Consider the following 19,675-nt stretch of genomic DNA (forward strand, 5'->3'; position numbering starts at 1 on the left):
TTGATGTTCGATTCAAGGGCCGGCATACTGTCTTAATCTTACAATATTGTGGATTGCAGTAGCCGGTACATCTTTGAATTATGACTGACATGGTGATCTTAAAGAAAAAGAAGAAAATACTCAAGAACCATTAAGTCGAGTGTTCAAATAGCAAATGGATTTACATTATTTCCAGAAAGGTACCCGAGTGACATAAGCACTGCATACAGCGTCAGAAACGCCTTCATAGTGTTTATTTTAAAATCTCTGGGCAAACTTTGGTGGCCAAAGCAACTGTTACTGTAATTGATATCATATAAAAAAACGAAAAGAGTCCGTAGCAGACGCTGCGACGATAGCAGTCCATATATCTATTGCGTACGTTACCCTAGTGCGTCCGTAGCCAAACGCCGTCCGAAACCCTAGTGCCTGGCGCAAATACGAAGCCTGTACAAAGTCTTCTCCAAAAAATCCACTTATAATAACAACACTTAGTGCGCTAAAGTGACGGCCTCAGACCAAGAACGCAAATTTAAAATCTCTCATCAACATTCGACTTTCAATTACCTTTCAAATTTTGTGAAATTTACTTGATTTACTCGGCCCTAACCAATACCCTCTCTAGCAAACAAACTGCGTTTTGACGCTGTCAAAATACCACCATATTCTTTCGTTTGTAGAATCATGCACTGTTGCCTAATTTCTAATTTCACATGTAAAATTCAATGGCTACGTTGCACTTTTACACCCTAAATAAATGTAGTTAGGTTGCTAGAGTATTATCCACTTAGCCGATTTTTGAAACGTTTTTTCCAGGATTGGTGTCGGCAATATCTTTCATTTACGTTTTTTATAACGTTTACTTTCCCGAAGATATAACAGGAAGGGCCGACTCTTCGAACTTAGCCTCACAAAGAAAAAAAATGATTGAAATCGGATCTGATTGACTCCAGTTGTTTATGTAACGGACGGACAGGCACATTTTTAGCCCCGTACGAAGTACGAAGGGGCTTATAGGATTACGGTGCCGTGTGTAATTGATGGAATTCGAAGCAGGCGGTAAGGGCAAAGTGTTTGCCTATGTTCATAGATGACGAATCTGCAATAAAAATTTTGTCTGTCCGTCTGTCCGTCTGTCCGTCAGTCCGTCTGTCCGTCTGTCACGTCGATATCTTGAGTAAATCAAATCCGATTTCAAAAAAAAAAAATTTTCCCTGAAAGATAGTCGAAATAGTGAGGATAAGTTCGAAGATGGGCATATTCGGGTCGGTCCTTCGTGAGTTAGGGCCACCTAAGTGATTTAAGGTCTTTTGGTGATATTTATGGCAAAATAAACGATGGAAATGTAAATGACACGGCAAATGATAGGTATTGTCAATACCAATCCAGTAAAAAAAAGTTTTTTAAAATCGGGTGAGTGGACCGTGAGTTAGGGCCTTAGAAGTGAAATGCTACTAGGGCCCTATGTGTATTTCACATATAACTCGAGTAAATTTCATCCGTTTTTCGTAATTTTTGTTTCACTTGGAAGGTAATCAAAGGCCGAATAGAATGTTGTTGAAAAAAAATTAAATTTGGGTCCTTGGACTAAGGCCACTACTAGGGCCCTATGTGTATTTCACATATAACTCGAGTAAATTTCATCCGTTTTTGGTAATTTTTGTTTGATTTGGAAGGTAATCGAATGCCGAATAGTATGTTGTTGAAAAAAAATTAAATTTGGGTCCTTGGCCTAAGGCTACTACTAGGGCCCTATGTGTATTTTACATATAACTCGAGCAAATTTCATCCGTTTTTCGTAATTTTTGTTTCATTTGGGAGGTAATCAAAGGCCGAATAGAATGTTGTTGAAAAAAAATTAAATTTGGGTCCTTGGACTAAGGCCACTACTAGGGCCCTATGTGTATTTTACATATAACTCGAGCAAATTTCATCCGTTTTTCGTAATTTTTGTTTCATTTGGAAGGTAATCAAAGGCCGAATAGAATGTGGTTGAAAAAAATTTTAAATTTGGGTCCTCGGACTGAGGCCGATACTAAGCCCTTCAAAAAAATAAAATTTTAGGGCGATTTGAAATTTTTGTTTCATTTGAAAGGAACGTCGTACGGGGCTTCGTAATTGCGCTATGCGCAATTTGTAAGATGCACACAGTACATAATAATTTTACTTTAACTACATTAACCGGCGCAATAGGCTTACGGTCAAAGTAGGGTGACAGACGCACTAGGGTCACGTACGCAATAGATATACGGGTTTGTACGGGGCTCAGTCGCAGCAAACGCTCCGACTGTTCTGATGGCTCATTTTTTTGAAGATTCATCAGGCACAGACAAACAATTTGCCCTTACCGTCTGCTTCGAATTCCATGTGCGACAAACGGCTTATTAATCTTAACCGTACATCGTACATCTCTGAAAGAACACGTTAAGACACTCATGACGACGCCTGGCGTCAAAAATTGAATAGCTCAGTGGAGCATTTTCTACTCAGAGGATTCTTAACCTGTTCCTTCACCATGACATAACTAGTGTTTTACCGAATCTGTTACTCCTTTTGATCACGGTGTATTATTTGGCTATAAAATGCCTCGTTAGCGTGAGTCAATTGCCTGTTTGTGCCGCTTTCTCATCTATGTGAGGAGTCTATCTGCAAAACGTTTGAATAACGCCAATTCAACTGAAGAAGTTTTTTTCTTAGTAAAAATAAAACTACTGAAACTCGAAGCCAACATCACTGTTATATTTCGCTGATATAACTAAAATTGATATAAGATCCACTCAGATAAGATTATAATTGAGCAATTATTATGAAATTATTGAGTATGAAATATTTTGAAAAATACGACAACCAATCTATATTATATACAAATCGTATCTGGGTTAGTCAGCCCGATTTCGGAAAAATCGTTGTCAAACGAATCTCTAAAAAATCAATCGCATAGAAAGGTCTGAAAAGCAAAATGTGAGATGCTTTTGGCACTCGAGTGCCACTAGGCTATTTGACACTTTTGGCACTTGTGTGCCTATAGACTAATTGACACTATTGGTACTCGAGTGAGAATAGTCTACTTGTCACTATTGGCACTCGTGTTCAAATAGTCTTTTTGACACTATTGGCAGTCGAGTACCGTTAGTCTAACTGACACTATTGGCACTCGTGTGTAAATAATCTAATTGAAACTATAATTGACACGATTTGTACTCTAGTGAGATTAGTCTAATTGACACTATTGGCACTCGAGTGCTAATAGTCACTTCGTAACCAAATTTACAAATTATTTATTTCCTGTACTTTGCAATTGTATCAATCTAGTGAAAGAGTAATCTAACTCTTGGCTCTAAAAAAATCGTAGTAAACTATTTGCAGCCGGGTGCAAATAGTCGTATCCCTCCCCGATTACAAATAGTCTAAAATACACTATTTGCACCCAATTGAGTTACAAACAATTTATTAGACTCGCACGATACGAAGTAAATCGTGAGAGTCTTTATGTTTTGCCCACCATCGTGTAAGTAAGTGAAATAATCGAAAACGGCCTATATCGTAGTGGGCAATTATTATCAGTCTGATATTATAAGACGATTGAGCCATGTCCGTCCGTCCGTCCGTCCGTCCGTCCGTCTGTCCGTCCGTCCGTCCGTCCGTCCGTCCGTCCGACCGTCCGTCCGTCCGTCTGTCTGTCCGTGTGTCGTAACTTTAGAAAAATATGAAAGGACGGTTGAAGCGACACGCTCAAACTATCCAAACTTTTGATCCCGATCTTTTTGCCTCTGCCCATCTACAATTATCACTTGAGTCTGGTATATTGATGAAGGGTGAGCCTTTTCGATCAGACCTCAAAAATTTATAGGTCACAGCGTCTCGCGCAACGACACACATCACTCCATTAAGATTTTTAGTCCCAATCGAATTCACTCTGCCCAACTACCATTCTCACGTATGTCTGATATGTGATAGAGGGTGAGCCTTTTCGATGAGAACTCAAATATTAGTATCTGAAAGTGGCCAGCAGTATGCTTCAACGAAGATGTTCACCAGACGAGGGCTGCGTAAATCGCTGTAAATTCAATTACGCAATGTGTGGAAATATTGCGAAATCATGCGAAATATTGCGAAATTGGTGTGATAGTTAACTTTCAATAGTTGACCATCAAATGTGAACAATCTAGTAGCTAGCGGATCATACATTTTAATCAGTCAATTCATGACGCTCGTCCAGTTAACATCTCCGCTAAAACATTCTCCCTCAAATTGATAGTCAACTATCAATAGTTGATAGTTGAGAGAGAATGTTTTAGCGGAGATGTTAACTAGACGAGCGTCACGACTTGACTGATTAAAATGTATGATCCGCTAACCCTACATTGTTCGACATTTGACAGTTGACTATTATGTGATTTCACAATTTTACCATAAATTTCGTAATTGAATTTATGTAATAAGGAGTACTGCGATTGCGGCAATTGTAATAGCAATTACACTCAACTACGAAATGAGTGGAAATATTGCGAAAAATGTAGTTTAGGAACATGCGAGTCTATTGCTAACGCGCCTGCCGCGTCAATCTCCTCTTGTTTTTTTATTTTTTATCGATGGAGAACCTAATTATAAGACACTTTGTCTCGTATCATATGCCAAAAAAAAGTTACAACTTTTTTTATAAATCATTTTGAAAGTCACTGAAAACACGAAAATTAAAATCGAAATACAAAAATTTTTGATGACATACTGTATTTCTATTCGAATTTTCGTGTTTTTAGTGATTTTCAAAATGATTTATAAAAAAAGTTTTAACTTTTTTTGACATATGATACGAGACAAAGTGTCTTATAATTAGGTTCTCCATCGATAAAAAAAAAAAAAAAAAAAAAAATTGATTGTAACTCAATTGTCGAAACACCCATTTGTAATGTTTTTTTGTACAAGGATGATTCACGTTGCTTCTGACGAAACAACCAATTCTTAGACCAGCTGGTACAAAGAAAAAAAAACTGTTGCAAGGATGTATGGGTGCAAACGGTGTTTCATAGTGTATTTGGAACTATTTGTACCTGGAAACAGATGGTCACTTCGCAAAAAAATCGAACCATACTGAAACAGTGGAGCACAGGGCAATCATATATTTCACATTCAAATTAAAAATTGAAAGCTGTAGGTATGTAGAATCTTTAAAATAGGATGCCGTAAATCTTTCCTCCGTGGCATCTGAAAAAACCCTCTGTTTGTACAAAGCATTAAATTCTTCCCATCCGATCTTTTATCTACATTGATTCTGTTTACCTGTTTAATTTCCTTTCGTACGCAACGAATTGATAGATAATTTCGACAAAAAAGCGAGGAAAGAAGTGTATCAAAGAACCATGAAAAGCGATGTCGAAACGAACAAATTCGAAGCGTACACTCAAGTAGCGTGTTCCAAACGTGGCATCAATTATATGTTTATGTGCTTCATGTGTTATGTAGCACCACATGACGTAAATTTCGGTTTTACCCCTTAAACACACATAAAATACAAAATTTCGGTAAAAGCACCAAACAAATTTCAATTTTATGGCAAAAAGGAACGATAAACATTTTCCTTTCGTTCGTCGTTTTTCCATACCGTATATGGATTGGATACCCAGCTTGACGGCTTTCTAATTCTGATTTCCCTCTTCAAGTGTCGGATTTCCGTTCGCCCAAAAATAAGAAAATTCGCTTATTATAACAGACAGGCACATTTAAAAGTTTTAAACTCAAACTTTTGTTCAACCAAAAATTATTTATTTATAAAGACTGCGAACACCTTTGATGTTAAAATTTATTTTTCTTACCAAATCGATGGTTCAAGTAACAGTACACATTTTCAGCTCTCATTTTCTCGTTACAATCGACACTTCGACGGGAAAGAAAGACTTTTGATAGCTGCACGAACAATTTCTCATACTCAAATTTATTCATTCCATGTCCATTCGATTTTTGACACAAAGAAATTCTGAAGTAAATAAGAAATAATTGAAAGAACTGACTTGGGAACTCGTTTTCTTTTCTTTTTGTGGACCAGTCATTGTTAGTTTACCCAGATTTTCATACATATGTCACATGAAATGTGAAAAGTTGGCAGAATTAGGTCAATTTTCTTTAAATGGACATTACTTAATACTTGTAAGTATGCAACTGATAGTAACAATATGTTATGGTCATCGCACGGAAATGTATGTCACTGGTGATAATGCAAAATTAGCATTATAAGCGAAAGGTGATTGTCATTGAAATTGAACAATGTTCGAGGTTGGAAAAACGTGAATTGCATTCCATTCACAAAAGCTGATTGAGCTGAAAATGCATCGCGACTCGATAATAGCGGTTTGTATACTTTTGATGGACACTTTTCATTGGTGTTTTTCTTAAAATAATTTTTAGAAAGCGCTAGTCATCGCTAGTTCTGAAAAGTTTGTTTCTTTATCGAAGTAATAGATTTTGGATCAAACAATACGCTTTGTAATTTCTAAAGAGGTAAAAAGTTTCAAACTGTGGCTGGTACATTTTTTTTGTGAAGAGCCGGTGTAGAGTATCTACCAGTATTTAAAAGAAGATCCAGGACTTCATATGAATGCACCGAAGAAACGCTACTTTTCCTAACCGAATTGAATGTCACAACGTTTCATTGTCTGTCAAATAATAATCTGTTTTGCATTGGTACATACGTTTGTGTATATCCCCGAGATATAATCAAAAGCACTAGTAGCATAGAACACAGCCAGCTCTCAACCATAAAATTCTTTATCAAAGCAACAATAGTTATTTGTGTAAACGAGTGTTTTTCTATGCACAAGATGTCACTAGAGGTCGAAAACCGAAAAAAACATCTATTGCATAATAGCTAATTAAGTACCATGCTGCATGCGTTGAAACCCGTACTTTCCATGTTTTACGCATTACTTTCGACGCTCTCAGCACGTAAAATCCATTACATGACTCCGGATACAAATTAAAAGTCTAGTTTTCGTGTAATTATTGACCTCGGATCAACAAAATCCACACGAAAGTTTTTTGATCCGCAGCGTAGTCGAGGTCAACAACCATGCGAAAACGTGACTTTTCATTTTTCGTCCGACTCACGTACAACATTTTATATGCGGAGGGCACCGAAAAAATGCTTCATTGATAAAATGAACGGTTTTCGGTGCAGAGGTTCAAACGTGGTTCAACATTTTTACTTTTCGTCATTGACTGGAGTTAAGAATATTTTCATGCTTCGGGGCCGAAAATGAGGGCAGTTTTTCGAATTTTCTCGGGTTTCCGGCCCTCTGCATGAAAACTCACATGTGCACCTGTTTGGGACGGTTGATTTAAGGCACTTTCGCTTGTAGACCTCACTTCGTTCGGCCTACAATCCGCGAAATTGCCTTAAATCAATCGTCCAAAACAGGTACACAAATGACTATTTTTTGATACCAACATTGAAAAATGATACTTTCGCCCCGCATATGAGGGGCGAAAGTAAAAAAATGCATCCCACGGGGAGAAAGTACTTAACGAAGAGCGAACGCAACTGAACGAACAGCGAAAGTGACTGACGTCACAGAAAATGAGAGAAATGAGTCGAGTTGTTAACAAAATCCGCTCATATTATGCAGAATACTTTGATCAAAATTGTAAAACACTGTGCGCCAGTGTTCTTATTGAAATTAGCATACAAAGTTGATACTTTTTGTTACTGAATGATTTGTTAGTTATATCTTAATTTTTGTGTGTGTGTTATTGTTGTGATGGCTAAATTATTAAATTTTTCATATACCAGGGGGCTGCCGCCCCCTGGACCCCCGCATTTTCTGGCTAAATGCCTTTTTATTTCAACATTTTGTTGCGATGTTTGCGATACGTATCAATTTTCAATGTTGGTATCAAAAAAAATAGTATGAACGACTCGGGCCAAAAGTAAAAAAATTCAACCTGTGCGATTAGAGCCCTTGCCTTCGGCGCGGGCTCCAACTCTCGCACACGGTTGAATTTTTTTACTTTCGCCCCTTGTCATTCAATGTACTATTTTTTGATACCAACATTGAAAAATGAAGTAAAAAAATGCATCCCACGGGGAGAAAGTACTTAACGAAGAGCAAACGCAACTGAACGAACAGCGAAAGTGACTGACGTCACAGAAAATGAGAGAAATGAGTCGAGTTGTCAACAAAATCCGCTCATATTATGCAGAATACTTTTTTTGATACCAACATCGAAAGTTGATACTTTCGCCCTCGAAATCCGGGGCGAAAGTAAAAAAATGCAAGTTATGTGTTTTAGCGGGGAGAAAGAAAGAATACATAAAGCGAAAGTCAATATACATAATGCGAAAGTCGACTACATAATGTAATAGTCGACTCTTGTCAATAAGTGTACTGCGATCAAAATTGAAATAAAGCGTGCGCCAGTGCTCTTATTGAAATTAACATACGAAGTTGATACTTTTTGTTGCTGAATGATTTGTTAGTAATTTGTTAATTTTTGTGTGTGTTGTTGTTGTGATGGCTAAATAATTAAATTTTTGATATACCTGTGCGATTGAGTCCCTTGCCTTCGGCGCGGGCATCAACTCTCGCACACGGTTGAATTTTTTTACTTTCGCCCCTTGTCATTCAATGTACTATTGATCAAAATTGTAAAACACTGTGCGCCAGTGTTCTTATTGAAATTAGCATACAAAGTTGATACTTTTTGTTACTGAATGATTTGTTAGTTATATCTTAATTTTTGTGTGTGTTATTGTTGTGATGGCTAAATTATTAAATTTTTCATATACCAGGGGGCTGCCGCCCCCTGGACCCCGCATTTTCTGGCTAAATGCCTTTTTATTTCAACATTTTGTTGCGATGTTTGCGATACGTATCAATTTTCAATGTTGGTATCAAAAAAAATAGTATGAACGACTCGGGCCAAAAGTAAAAAAATTCAACCTGTGCGATTAGAGCCCTTGCCTTCGGCGCGGGCTCCAACTCTCGCACACGGTTGAATTTTTTTACTTTCGCTCCTTGTCATTCAATGTACTATTTAACGCTTGAAGACTGAAATTCGACAGATTTCGACACGCAAACTACGATCGAAAAATTGATTCTTTTTTTGGATTTCTCAGAGAGAGCGGCCGAAAATGGATTTTCATTCAGGCCGCCCAAAAAATTCACATTCTCTCACCAGATAGAGAGTCAAAAGAACAAATTTTTCTCTCACGTTTTCTTTCACTTTTCGTTCTCCGAAGTGCTGTGATGTCACTTTTGGTGCCCAGCTGTGTCAACTTTATTAAAGGATTTCGTTACTTCAAATTTTGCAGACGCGATTAAGAGGCGCGGTTCTAAAATTGTAGCCTACATTTGTGTGCCTCATACTTTTGACAATATCTTTCTATTGAAATCTTTCTTTCTTCTTGAAATTTTCATAAACTGCTCACGTTTCTCAGAGCCGGTCAAACTTCTACAACCAAATGTATTTTCTGTTGAAAGCTACCACATTCGTGGTCGTAATTGTGATTTATGTTTCTGTTGTTGTGGTTTCGTCTCATTTCAGTTCAAGCGCAAAAACCGTCGTTTGAGACTCGGAATGAAAGTGGAGTTGTGGTTTCGTCTCATTTCAGTTCAAGTGCAAAAACCGTCGTTTGAGACTCGGGATGAAAGGGGAATTGTGCAACACTCGTGACAAAATATACTATTATAAGTGGAATATTCGTACAAAAATAAATCATGGCTCCGTTTACTAGCAGCACAAAGTGTAGTGTGTACTTACGCTAGTGCTCTATTAATGATTAAAAGCAATTTTATAATTTCAAAATGTGAAATGCTTTCTATTTAATTGTATTTAATTTGATAAAATAAATTAAACACGCAATAAATGTATCCTTTACAAACTGCTAAAGGTATATTTTATTTAAAATTTATGTACATCGCATAGCTGCAAGTCTGAGATGGAAAATAATCCACTTTTGAAAAAAGAAAAGTCTTCGCATATAGTACAGTGTATAGTTATGCAGTCTCTAGTAGAGCTACACATATACGCGGATAACATTTAACGACTCTGGGCTTACATTACCCTTATTTTCCATGTCGTTTATATATATAACGAAAGTAAGACGAGAATGAAATTATTTTATTTATTGTTCTCATTCTTGACATGTCGTTAAGCTTTCTTAAAGTGGAGATTTTTTCTTGTTCAAATAAATTTTTCGCGTTTTATTATTAAAAAAAAGGAAGACCTCGAAAGCGACTGATGAAATTACGCTCTTTGAAATTTAATACTGAACTTTAAACTGTTATATATTTTGTGTAATTATACATATGTACGCCTCTGCAGAAATATAGAGCATACATATACATATACATACAGACAACTGGTGGGTATTAAATTCTGCCATGTCTTCCAGCCAATATAAATGTATAATTTGAACAAATATTTTGCATTATGGTGCAAGAGTACAATTAAAAGCTTGTCTTAAAGTATATATACAGCAGGAAGATACACTGGTACATAGAAAAAAGCACTTTGCTTCGATTGCACTGGTAACAAAGAAAGAAAAGAAAAGAAAAACTTAAATTAGTTGAGTATTCCATTTTTCTTGTTATTAATAAATTTATTTTTGCTCTTGTTCATGGAGTATGACTAATCTTATTAAAATGCTTGCAGATTCTATTCGCGCACGGGGGTGAATAGTTAAAGGATTATTGTGAATCGAATTTGCTTGTGGGGGTGTATGGTTGGTCAGTCTAATTTTGGTGATGATATTCGTCAACGACTGAAACTGAAGGGGGACCGAGGACAGTCATTACTGTCTATCTTTATAGATTGTCATGGACTCATGAATCAATGAACTTGCAAAGTAAATATCAATGTAGGCATTTAATGCAAGAGCTGGACTGTTCTTTCAGTTGAATTAGGTCCAAAGCTATCTGCTAGACGAATGAAGAGCATCGGAAAACATTAGGAGTACCCGACCGACGCTAAAAATATAAAAAGCAACCTGGGCTGTGTGAATTTGAAGAGTTAATTTGCGAAGAGTTCGAACAATTATTGGTACTAATGGAATCGTTGGACCTTTTTGACCTCAGAGGATTTTTTTCATAATTTTGAAACCAACCACCAACATATTATCGGCTCAGAGTAGACCAAGTATTGAAATTTGAACTGAGGACTATCCAACAGTTCCATTTACTACCAGCATTTCCAAAATCACCTGTTTTCGTGTTTCATACAAATTTTTCGAAGTGTTCGCAAATTGTCTTTTAAACTTACCAATCAATTTGTTTGAATCCAGTGATTGATGAAATCGGACGTTGGAAGAGTATTTCAACAATGAGAAAATTCTATTCAAATCGTAAAATCTTTCACAGATGGCCGAATAGTTATCGAATCTGTTACCTGATTTTACCGAAATATTTTCAGATGGATCGATACAAAATCTTTTACTTCATTTGTTTTAACATTTATTTCACTATATGAGACGACGCTTGCTAGAGCTTTAGTTTGATTACTGATTTACAATTTATGCTCCTTGCACCCATCCGGTGATAATCTCAGTTATTTCACGTTTTGCCGCTAACAATTGAGCGCTATCTTCATCGGTAATTGGTCCTAAATCATTTCCTTGCGATGATCCACGAATCACAATGGCCGGTGAAGATGGATTCAATTCGGTCAATCTTGAGTGGTTGAAAGAAATGAGTTTTTTTTTCTCAGTGAACCCAGCAACTTTTAAGAGACAAAATGTTACTCTAGTTACCTTCCGATTGTTCTCCATGGATCGAGTTCACCATGAACGAAAATTGTGTTGCTAACTTCCGGATTTAAACCACCATACACTGTGTTAAATCGGTTTACGTTTCCGTCCATGGTTGTTTGGTTAAAACTGATGGGAAATTTTGTTAGTTTTTTCATCTTTGACTTTTGTAAAATCACTCACTCTGCGCCGAAAACATCGTGGCAGGTGGTGTACATCCATTCACTACCGAAACTATTTCCATATGGTTGCCATCTGGATTCCGACGAATGGAACCATCCCAACTGAGAACATAGCTGATATGAATAGGGACGAATGCCATAAGAGTTTACTGGATGATCCCAGCCGGTCTCTCTATCCATTTCAATCAAACCATCGTAACCGTTAGGCAAACAATCAATTGGCAAGCCTTCGATAGCATTGTTGATAAAATAGGCCAGACGATTAATCTAAATTGTTCAAACAATCAGACAATTGAAAATAATAAAAAGATAATCTGCAGAATGTACCTCTGGTTCGTCTGTAGATGTAATCAAATCACACACTCCACGAATCGAATAGATGCTGTCGAAAGAAAATCGGATCATTAGTACAACAGAAATACCGAAACGTTCCAACTAAACTCACTGATCGAATTGTGGAATTATCGAGAAAATTTCAGAAATTTCACTGAAGAACAGTGCTACATCGGCCGGACTTGTAATTGGATCGCATGTGTTAAACAATTCATCAACATCTGCGTGTCTCCCATCAGCAAAAAATCGTTCGATTTGAGCAAAGCCTTGTTCAATTGTGTCGTAGCAGTCCTGTCCCGCAGATCGAAACGCAGCACCGGAAAGTTCTTTGTATTCAAAATGGTTGACGCGTGCAAGAAGCGGTGCACTACTGGCCCAGGCTCCAGTGCTCAAGCTGAATGAAATTTATTTAGAAAATGAATGTTCCAACGCATGGACCTGCCGCACGACTTACTGTGGATACTTTTGTCTGAACCACACGGCGAGTGAAGCCGAATAGTGACCACCAACAACGATAACAGAAGAGTTAGCTCCCCCAGGTGACACTTCTTCGGAAGTTACGTGAGCAACAAAATGAGCAACATCAGCCAGTGCTTGTTCAACATTTAAGAAACCCAGATTCTGATTGCTTGTGTCACTGTTACAATAACGTTCGATTAATTGAAACGGAAAACGAAATGGGAAAATTAAAGCATTTACGGTGTCGGACGACTTTGACCATAGTAACGGTGTTCCAAATAGAAGATGTTGCCATTCAATTCACTGGCAATATCAGCCATTAAACTGTTGGTTAAACGGTAGGGGGTAATCTCCCATTCGCCTGTAAGACAATTCAATGATTTTAAATTCCAACCCTCTCCCACGTTTCCATAAAGGAAGAGGAAATGGTTCATTTCATCATCCACTCACCAGCTAAAAATACGAAAATAGGTCCTCCCGGTTGATAGAACTCATTGTTCGAATAGAATCGTTGTTCCCATGTGGCCTCATTCGACGGATCGAAATTATCGAGTCGTTGCGTAATATTGTTCAGCTGAACATTACTCGGAACGGGTTCGTAGGACTTTGGCTCTGGGAAAGGATCACCTCGGAATAAGTGTCGAATCGGGAAAAACGATCCCTCTGCCAACAACGCAAAAGCCAGTATCAGGCCTAACACAGCAAACTTGACCATTTTAACAAGATTTACCAAATTATCAAAACTTTAAAATTCTATTATATATCAATTCACAGCGGATGGTGACTCGTTAATTGATTTTGTTCAATTCATCCACCGTATTTATATGCTCAGTTCACGATTATTGAAAGTTGTAATCTCTACAGCGTAACACATCCAATTAAGATAACGCCAATTGTGTGCTCCCATTCGAATCTATTCGTCCACAAAAATGATTATGTTTTCGGCACCATAGTCTCGTGCTAGTCTCACATGCTTGAAGTGTTTTGGTACAAATTACTCATCAGTTGGATGATTGAAATTAATTATATCTCGCTTTATGATTCAATCAGGTGTAATGTCATGTGTTATTATTGGCATAATCGAGCTAATAATTATTTTGATGATAAGTTCCCGATTTTACGAGCCAAATAATTATCTCAAGGTGCGTTATAATTGCATCAGTGGTTTGAGTTCATTATACGGAACAGTGTATCACAAATAATATAAAAATGGAAGAAAGAAACACGGATACGAAAATGACAATCTACAGCTGTTACCGAAAGCAATGACAAGTGGTGAGCTCAGTGTTTTGTGGTTTTACATAGGGAAATACTAGTTGAAACTAATGAAGTTAAAGGTTTTTACCTCAGTAAATACTAAAATTGAAAGAAGTAGTAGATTCAGCAACTATGCTTGTTATATGTTTACCAACTATGAATACTAAGTATAACATTGGATGCTGCGAAATTAATTCATTACATGCGGTAACAATTTTTGTGATATAAGCAAACTCACAACTCGCCGTCGGCTCGGATTTGCAAACTCTACACTTGCCGAAAACAAAGTGTGCGAAGCAAGTTTCTGAAAAAGACTAGTAAGTTTGCAAGTATCACAAAGTTGGTACCGAAGTGATGAAGTATATAGCAGCATCCACAATAAATGGTTTACTGCCCGCCCCCATGTGAAAGTTTAGTATCAGGTATTCAGGAAATATGAAGCGAAAATATTCCTCATGTAATGGATCATTTTCGAAGGGGGAAAATTACAATAGACTTTCGCATGGGGCAGATAGTGAAAGCAGGAGCGCTGACCAATATTTTTTATATGGGACTCACTGAACAAATTTTAGTTTTAAATAGTAGAGCCCGAAATGCCAATAGTGCGGCTCGAGCCTCGCATGGCCTTAGAAGTCGCCGCCCCTGAGTGAAGGTTGATTAACCAAGGAACTGATGTATGTTATGGCTTTTGAAGGTACAATTATTTAAATCTAGTAATACACAATGTACATGTTAAAAGACACCTTGATCTGACGCCAAACCGTTTTCAATTCCAATGAATATGAACAACCGAAACCTCGACCGAAGCTAATAGAAACCTTCAATGAATCACATCGTCGGCAACATGACTAAAGGGCATATCTCCGATGTCTCAGGAACTACTGAACCGATTTTGAAAAACTTTTTTTTCCCTGAAAGGTAGTAACATGTTATGAATTTGAGCTTGAAAAAAAATTCAGTGAAATCAGCATTTTTCGTCGTATTCTCTAAAGGCTTTTCAGTTTTTCCACAACAACTTCCGAACCGTATGGCCGATTGGATTCATGTCGAGCTTAAAATGCACTACTTTTGACTACCTTTCAGAGAAAACTAAAAAAATTCAAAATCGGCTCAAATGTCTCACAAATTTTGTTTAAAAAAAGCTGGTTTTTACAGTTTTTCTAAAATATCTTCTGAACCATATGGTCGGTTGACTTTACCTAGGGCTCAAAATTCATAACTTTTCACTGTTTTTCAACAAAAAATGTTTATCAAAATCGGTTCAGTAGTTTCTGAGATATCGGAGATACGCCCTTTAGTTATGTTGCCGACGATATAAACTAGGAGACCCTAGTTTTGGTTAAATTTGAGAAAAGCGCAATATTCTATTCAGTATAGCACAGCACATACAGTAGAATTAATGAGTTGTGGTGAATATGATATGAAATTTGGAAGGTAATTTCATCACCGAAGGATAAATCGATTTGTGCTACAAAATGGAAAGTCGTAAATTCATCCTATATCCGAGACCCACTTTTATGTAGATTTATATTACCCACAGTTGTTTATATACGGTTGGGCTTAGTTTGAAAGAAAAAGCACAACATATCTCCTCCAGCTCTAATAAAGCTGCTCTCTACAAGATTTGGTGCGAGGTAACCGTGTCAAAGGCAGGAGGCAGGTAAATCGCTGTGTTTTAGATAGACAAATGATTGCAAAAACGGATTGTCATTCGTTGGCTGGTTTTGTGAAGCACTCTGTGTGAAACATCGCTAACATTTTATTACCTGAACAGTTGAACGGATAGAGAATATAAGGAAACATATTTTAATTTATTCGCATTAACTCAATTTTTCCTAGTTTCGCGAAGAAAACACTCAACCGAATAAATTAAGAAAATGTTTTAATGAACTTTATTACCATATTCTAACTAGACAGCATGGTATATGTGTGTATACTACTCATTCTACATTTTCCTTTACGTTTAATTGGCGTTCGTATCATAAGCAGCAACACTCCACAGTTGAATTTCGTGCTTTAATACAAACATTTTATATCGATTTCTTTTTCATTCAGATTATTTGCCAAGTGTATACGTATACAATACGAACATTAAGTTGGAGAAATAATTATCGCTTTGCATGTGCAAACAAACGCTCCTTTAATGAAACGTGAATCCGTAATTGAATTCAACAGGGAAAGAAACGTGAATCCAGTGCAAAGTAGTTCCGTAAATAAAGAGAATGCGATGAAAAACGGAAAAACTAATGAGGTGATACCTTGGTCTTTATGCATTTCTCACTTGACGAAGAGACATCTTTCGGTTGCCGGTGAATGACATTTAGAGATGACATTTTCGGAAAATTTCCATGCCTTGGAATGAATGAACCTTAGAGGTTAAATATGTTTCGACTATTATCATTTTGCAGACGGCGGATGTGTCAGCCGTTATCGAAAGTGATAGACAAAAATGAGCACTTTACATATAATACACTCACCTCAAAATAGTTAGCAAGAAATTCATATGGCTTTGGTTGTTTTTCTTAAATATGACAGGTTCCACTTCTCACGTCAATGAGCGCGTGTAAGCAGTAAATTCGAGTATAAACGGAATCATACTAAAAATTTGCATGGATATTGCTAAGTATATTGAGGTGAGTGTATAACAGCAATGAAGTTCTTATAACTCTGTGAAAGGGTTGCCAAATATCTCCATTTGAATCTGATCAACGCACGTCAAGCAAAAGTTATAATAGTCGATCGATAGTTGCCAAATATAGTACTATTTGGTATGAAATTGCTTTTTTACGGTAATTTACAGTTTTGTGACACAATGTCCAGTTTCAGAGTACTCTATTTAGAGTACACTCATGCTTGAAGTGCGTTGATTGTTAAATGTGAAAACTAATGAAGTGAAAGATTTTGTGTCAATCGTTTGAAAATATTTTGATCAAAAAGAAGTATTGGAGACTGAGATGGCTAGTTTTAGGTCTATTATATAATACATATAGCTTATCAATTAAAATAAAGATTTTTCTATTTTCTAATCAAAAACCATAAATTTCTAATCAAAACACTGAGTGTTTAACCATAGCACTGTTTCTAGCATTAACACTCGTATGTATGCAAAGCCTATTCTGATACCATCATCTTCCAAATATTTTCGACGTTAATGCTAGAAGTAGTGCTATGGTTTAACACACAATACAAAAATTCAAACTAAACTACCAAAAACGTCAATTTATCCCCACCCGGCCACTTCGGCAATCAATCAAGCACCGAGCTAGATACCAAAAGGCACATCAAAGAATCCCAGAGTTTCAGCCGCCTCCAAAGTTCACTCGTTTTAGTCACATTGCAGAATAATGCGCACGCTGGAACTTTAGACACTATGGAAAGTAGTAACGGAGTCGAGGGCTACCTCCAAATAAAATTTAAAAAATCTAAAATTTAATTTTTGATTTTTAAAAATTTATTTGGAGGTATTCCTCGACCCCTTTACTGATTTCCAGGGTGCCTAAAGTCGACAAGTCACAGTAACCGGCAAAGTGTTAACATCTTCATTTTTTCGAAGCGATGTTTGTCACTGTAGATCAACAACCCTCGTCACCTTTGGGAGGAAAACAGGTAAGCAAACTGCACTTTTCAGTTTTCGGTCACCTCTCACTGACGACCCAGCAGCCGTATTTTTTTTTGAAACTGGCTATGGATCCTAAGCTTCAATTCCTGTCTAGGCACATAAAAATGATTCCACAGAAAAAAATCGGTCCAATTTCGGTAGACTGTTTTTCAAAAGAATCCCTCACAAAACCAATGACGATTCCAAAGTATTGGGATAATGAATCGCAAATCATATTTCAGTCCATCGTTTTGTGATTGCAGATCTGTTTGTCATTATGAATCAGACGCGATACAGAAACGAGTCATGTTTTTGTTTTGAGTTTTTTTTTATTATTTGAATTTTTATTTGTAACTTATACACTGTATACAGAGACATATAATAATTTCTATACAAAAGAAATCTTCTTATCGAAAATTGTCATTTAAAAAATAATTTGGCCGCATTTATAAATTAATATCTCGTCTAATCACACACACGTTTCTATGTAATATTTATTAAAAACGCTATTGCATCAGTGACTTTATATGATTGAGAATTGAAAGATTTTATTTATTCAGATCTTTTTGTTTTGTCTTTTATCTTAAGTATAGTTATTTAATCTCACAAAAATAAAAATTTTCAGTTCACATGATTTTTTGTTCAAATTTTGTTCAAATTTTGTTCAAGTTTCCTGTTCAATTCATGTCATGTGTTTGTGATGAGATCGATTTCGTTATAAATTTTGTGGGTTCATTCATTATCTAAGTTCTTAGTTATTTTTAACTTTACTCATATCAATAACGGTCGTTATACTGTTATGTGGTCAGGTAAACGGTTTCATTCAGAAAAACACTCCATTTTGAAGAATTTAGATTCAAAGTTCCATTGATGAAATATCGTCGAGAAAGATAATTTTTTCAGCCACACACATTTTCGAGTAAGTACGGTAAGTACGTGCCTTTATTAGACATGAATTGAATTGAATTTAAAATTGTGAAGGTACATCGTAGTTCCGATCATTTTGTAGTGATTTTTGCTGGTAGGTAGTAAAAAAGTACACAGATCCGGTGGTGACGCACTTGTGGGATTTCTTAGAATAAATGGAACAAATACATTGGATTTATTGCAAGAAATCTATGAAATCTCAGAAGTGTGTCACGCACCTGAGACAGAGTGTAAAATTTATCAAAAAAAAACCTTTAAGAGCGACGCCAAAATGAAACCGATGATGGGGAACAATATATCAAATTTAAGGTAAAAATTCTAATATGAAACACTAGGCGCTACTTTTCCTCTTCTTTTACTTCGAAGAATTAATTTCCTGAGTTTGTTGAAGTTTCTCCATAGCACTGAACCGCTTGGTTGCAGATGCTATAGTTTCCTAGCATCAAGACTCGGGCTTACTCAGGGCTATCAGTACAAGACATTTTACACTTAGTACAATGGGAGAACTAGAGATGTCGCTCGTTGATAATATTACAGCCGAAAAGCAATGAACTAATTCAATCAGATGTTGTTATTGTGGACAAATCTGATAGAAACGATCATAATGTAGCGGTTGAAATTCGAACAACTCTACAATTCAATGCCAGTCCTCGGTGAACACACTGCGCTATTGTTTTTCTTTTCGATGAATAGAAGACGAGGGGTAAATCACTCTTTAGATTTTTTTACCCACCTCGGGATTCAAAGAAATGATAAAGCAATTTCAAGAAGGAAATCCTCTTTAAGATTTTCCTTACCATTTTGCTGGATTTTGATACCGAGAAGAAATAACAATTTGCACAGCTGAACTACTCTATTCACAGAGGAAAGCTGGAATTGTTCAGCTGTTTTTGCAGTGAGATTTAAATGCAATTGGACATGGGATTGAGATTATTAAGTAACGGATAGCCCTGTAGTAACGGAGTTGTGAAACATTCTAAGGATTTTCCTCTCACAAATTTTGCGAATCTTGTTACACGAGTGTAACTGATGCATTGATATCAGTAATATCGAATCAGTTCGGAATCGCACGTATTATGACGAGCTGTGAGTTTCAGTCGAATTGTTTTTATGTGAAACGAAAAATTAAATGAGTTCCATTCGACTCATAAATGTCTACACCAATTGATCTGTCATACTATCACAAATCGGTAAACGTGGTCG

General features: G+C 36.6%; 1 protein-coding gene across 1 annotated transcript; it reads right to left on the minus strand.

The window, feature by feature from the left end:
• Positions 1-229: 229 nt before the first annotated feature.
• LOC119070983 (putative serine protease K12H4.7) lies at positions 230-13,489 on the minus strand. Its single transcript, XM_037175567.1, has 10 exons — positions 13,141-13,489; positions 12,931-13,051; positions 12,686-12,868; positions 12,344-12,625; positions 12,226-12,280; positions 11,900-12,165; positions 11,720-11,845; positions 11,463-11,639; positions 6,662-6,669; positions 230-244 (listed from the first exon to the last, which is right to left on the minus strand). Exons 1-8 carry the CDS (start codon positions 13,403-13,405, stop codon positions 11,483-11,485), a joined length of 1,455 nt encoding a protein of 484 aa, XP_037031462.1. The 5' UTR covers positions 13,406-13,489; the 3' UTR covers positions 230-244; positions 6,662-6,669; positions 11,463-11,482.
• Positions 13,490-19,675: the final 6,186 nt, after the last annotated feature.

The sequence above is a fragment of the Bradysia coprophila genome, assembly GCF_014529535.1.
Source record: "Bradysia coprophila strain Holo2 chromosome IV unlocalized genomic scaffold, BU_Bcop_v1 contig_106, whole genome shotgun sequence".
In the NCBI taxonomy this organism is placed as follows: domain Eukaryota; kingdom Metazoa; phylum Arthropoda; class Insecta; order Diptera; family Sciaridae; genus Bradysia; species Bradysia coprophila.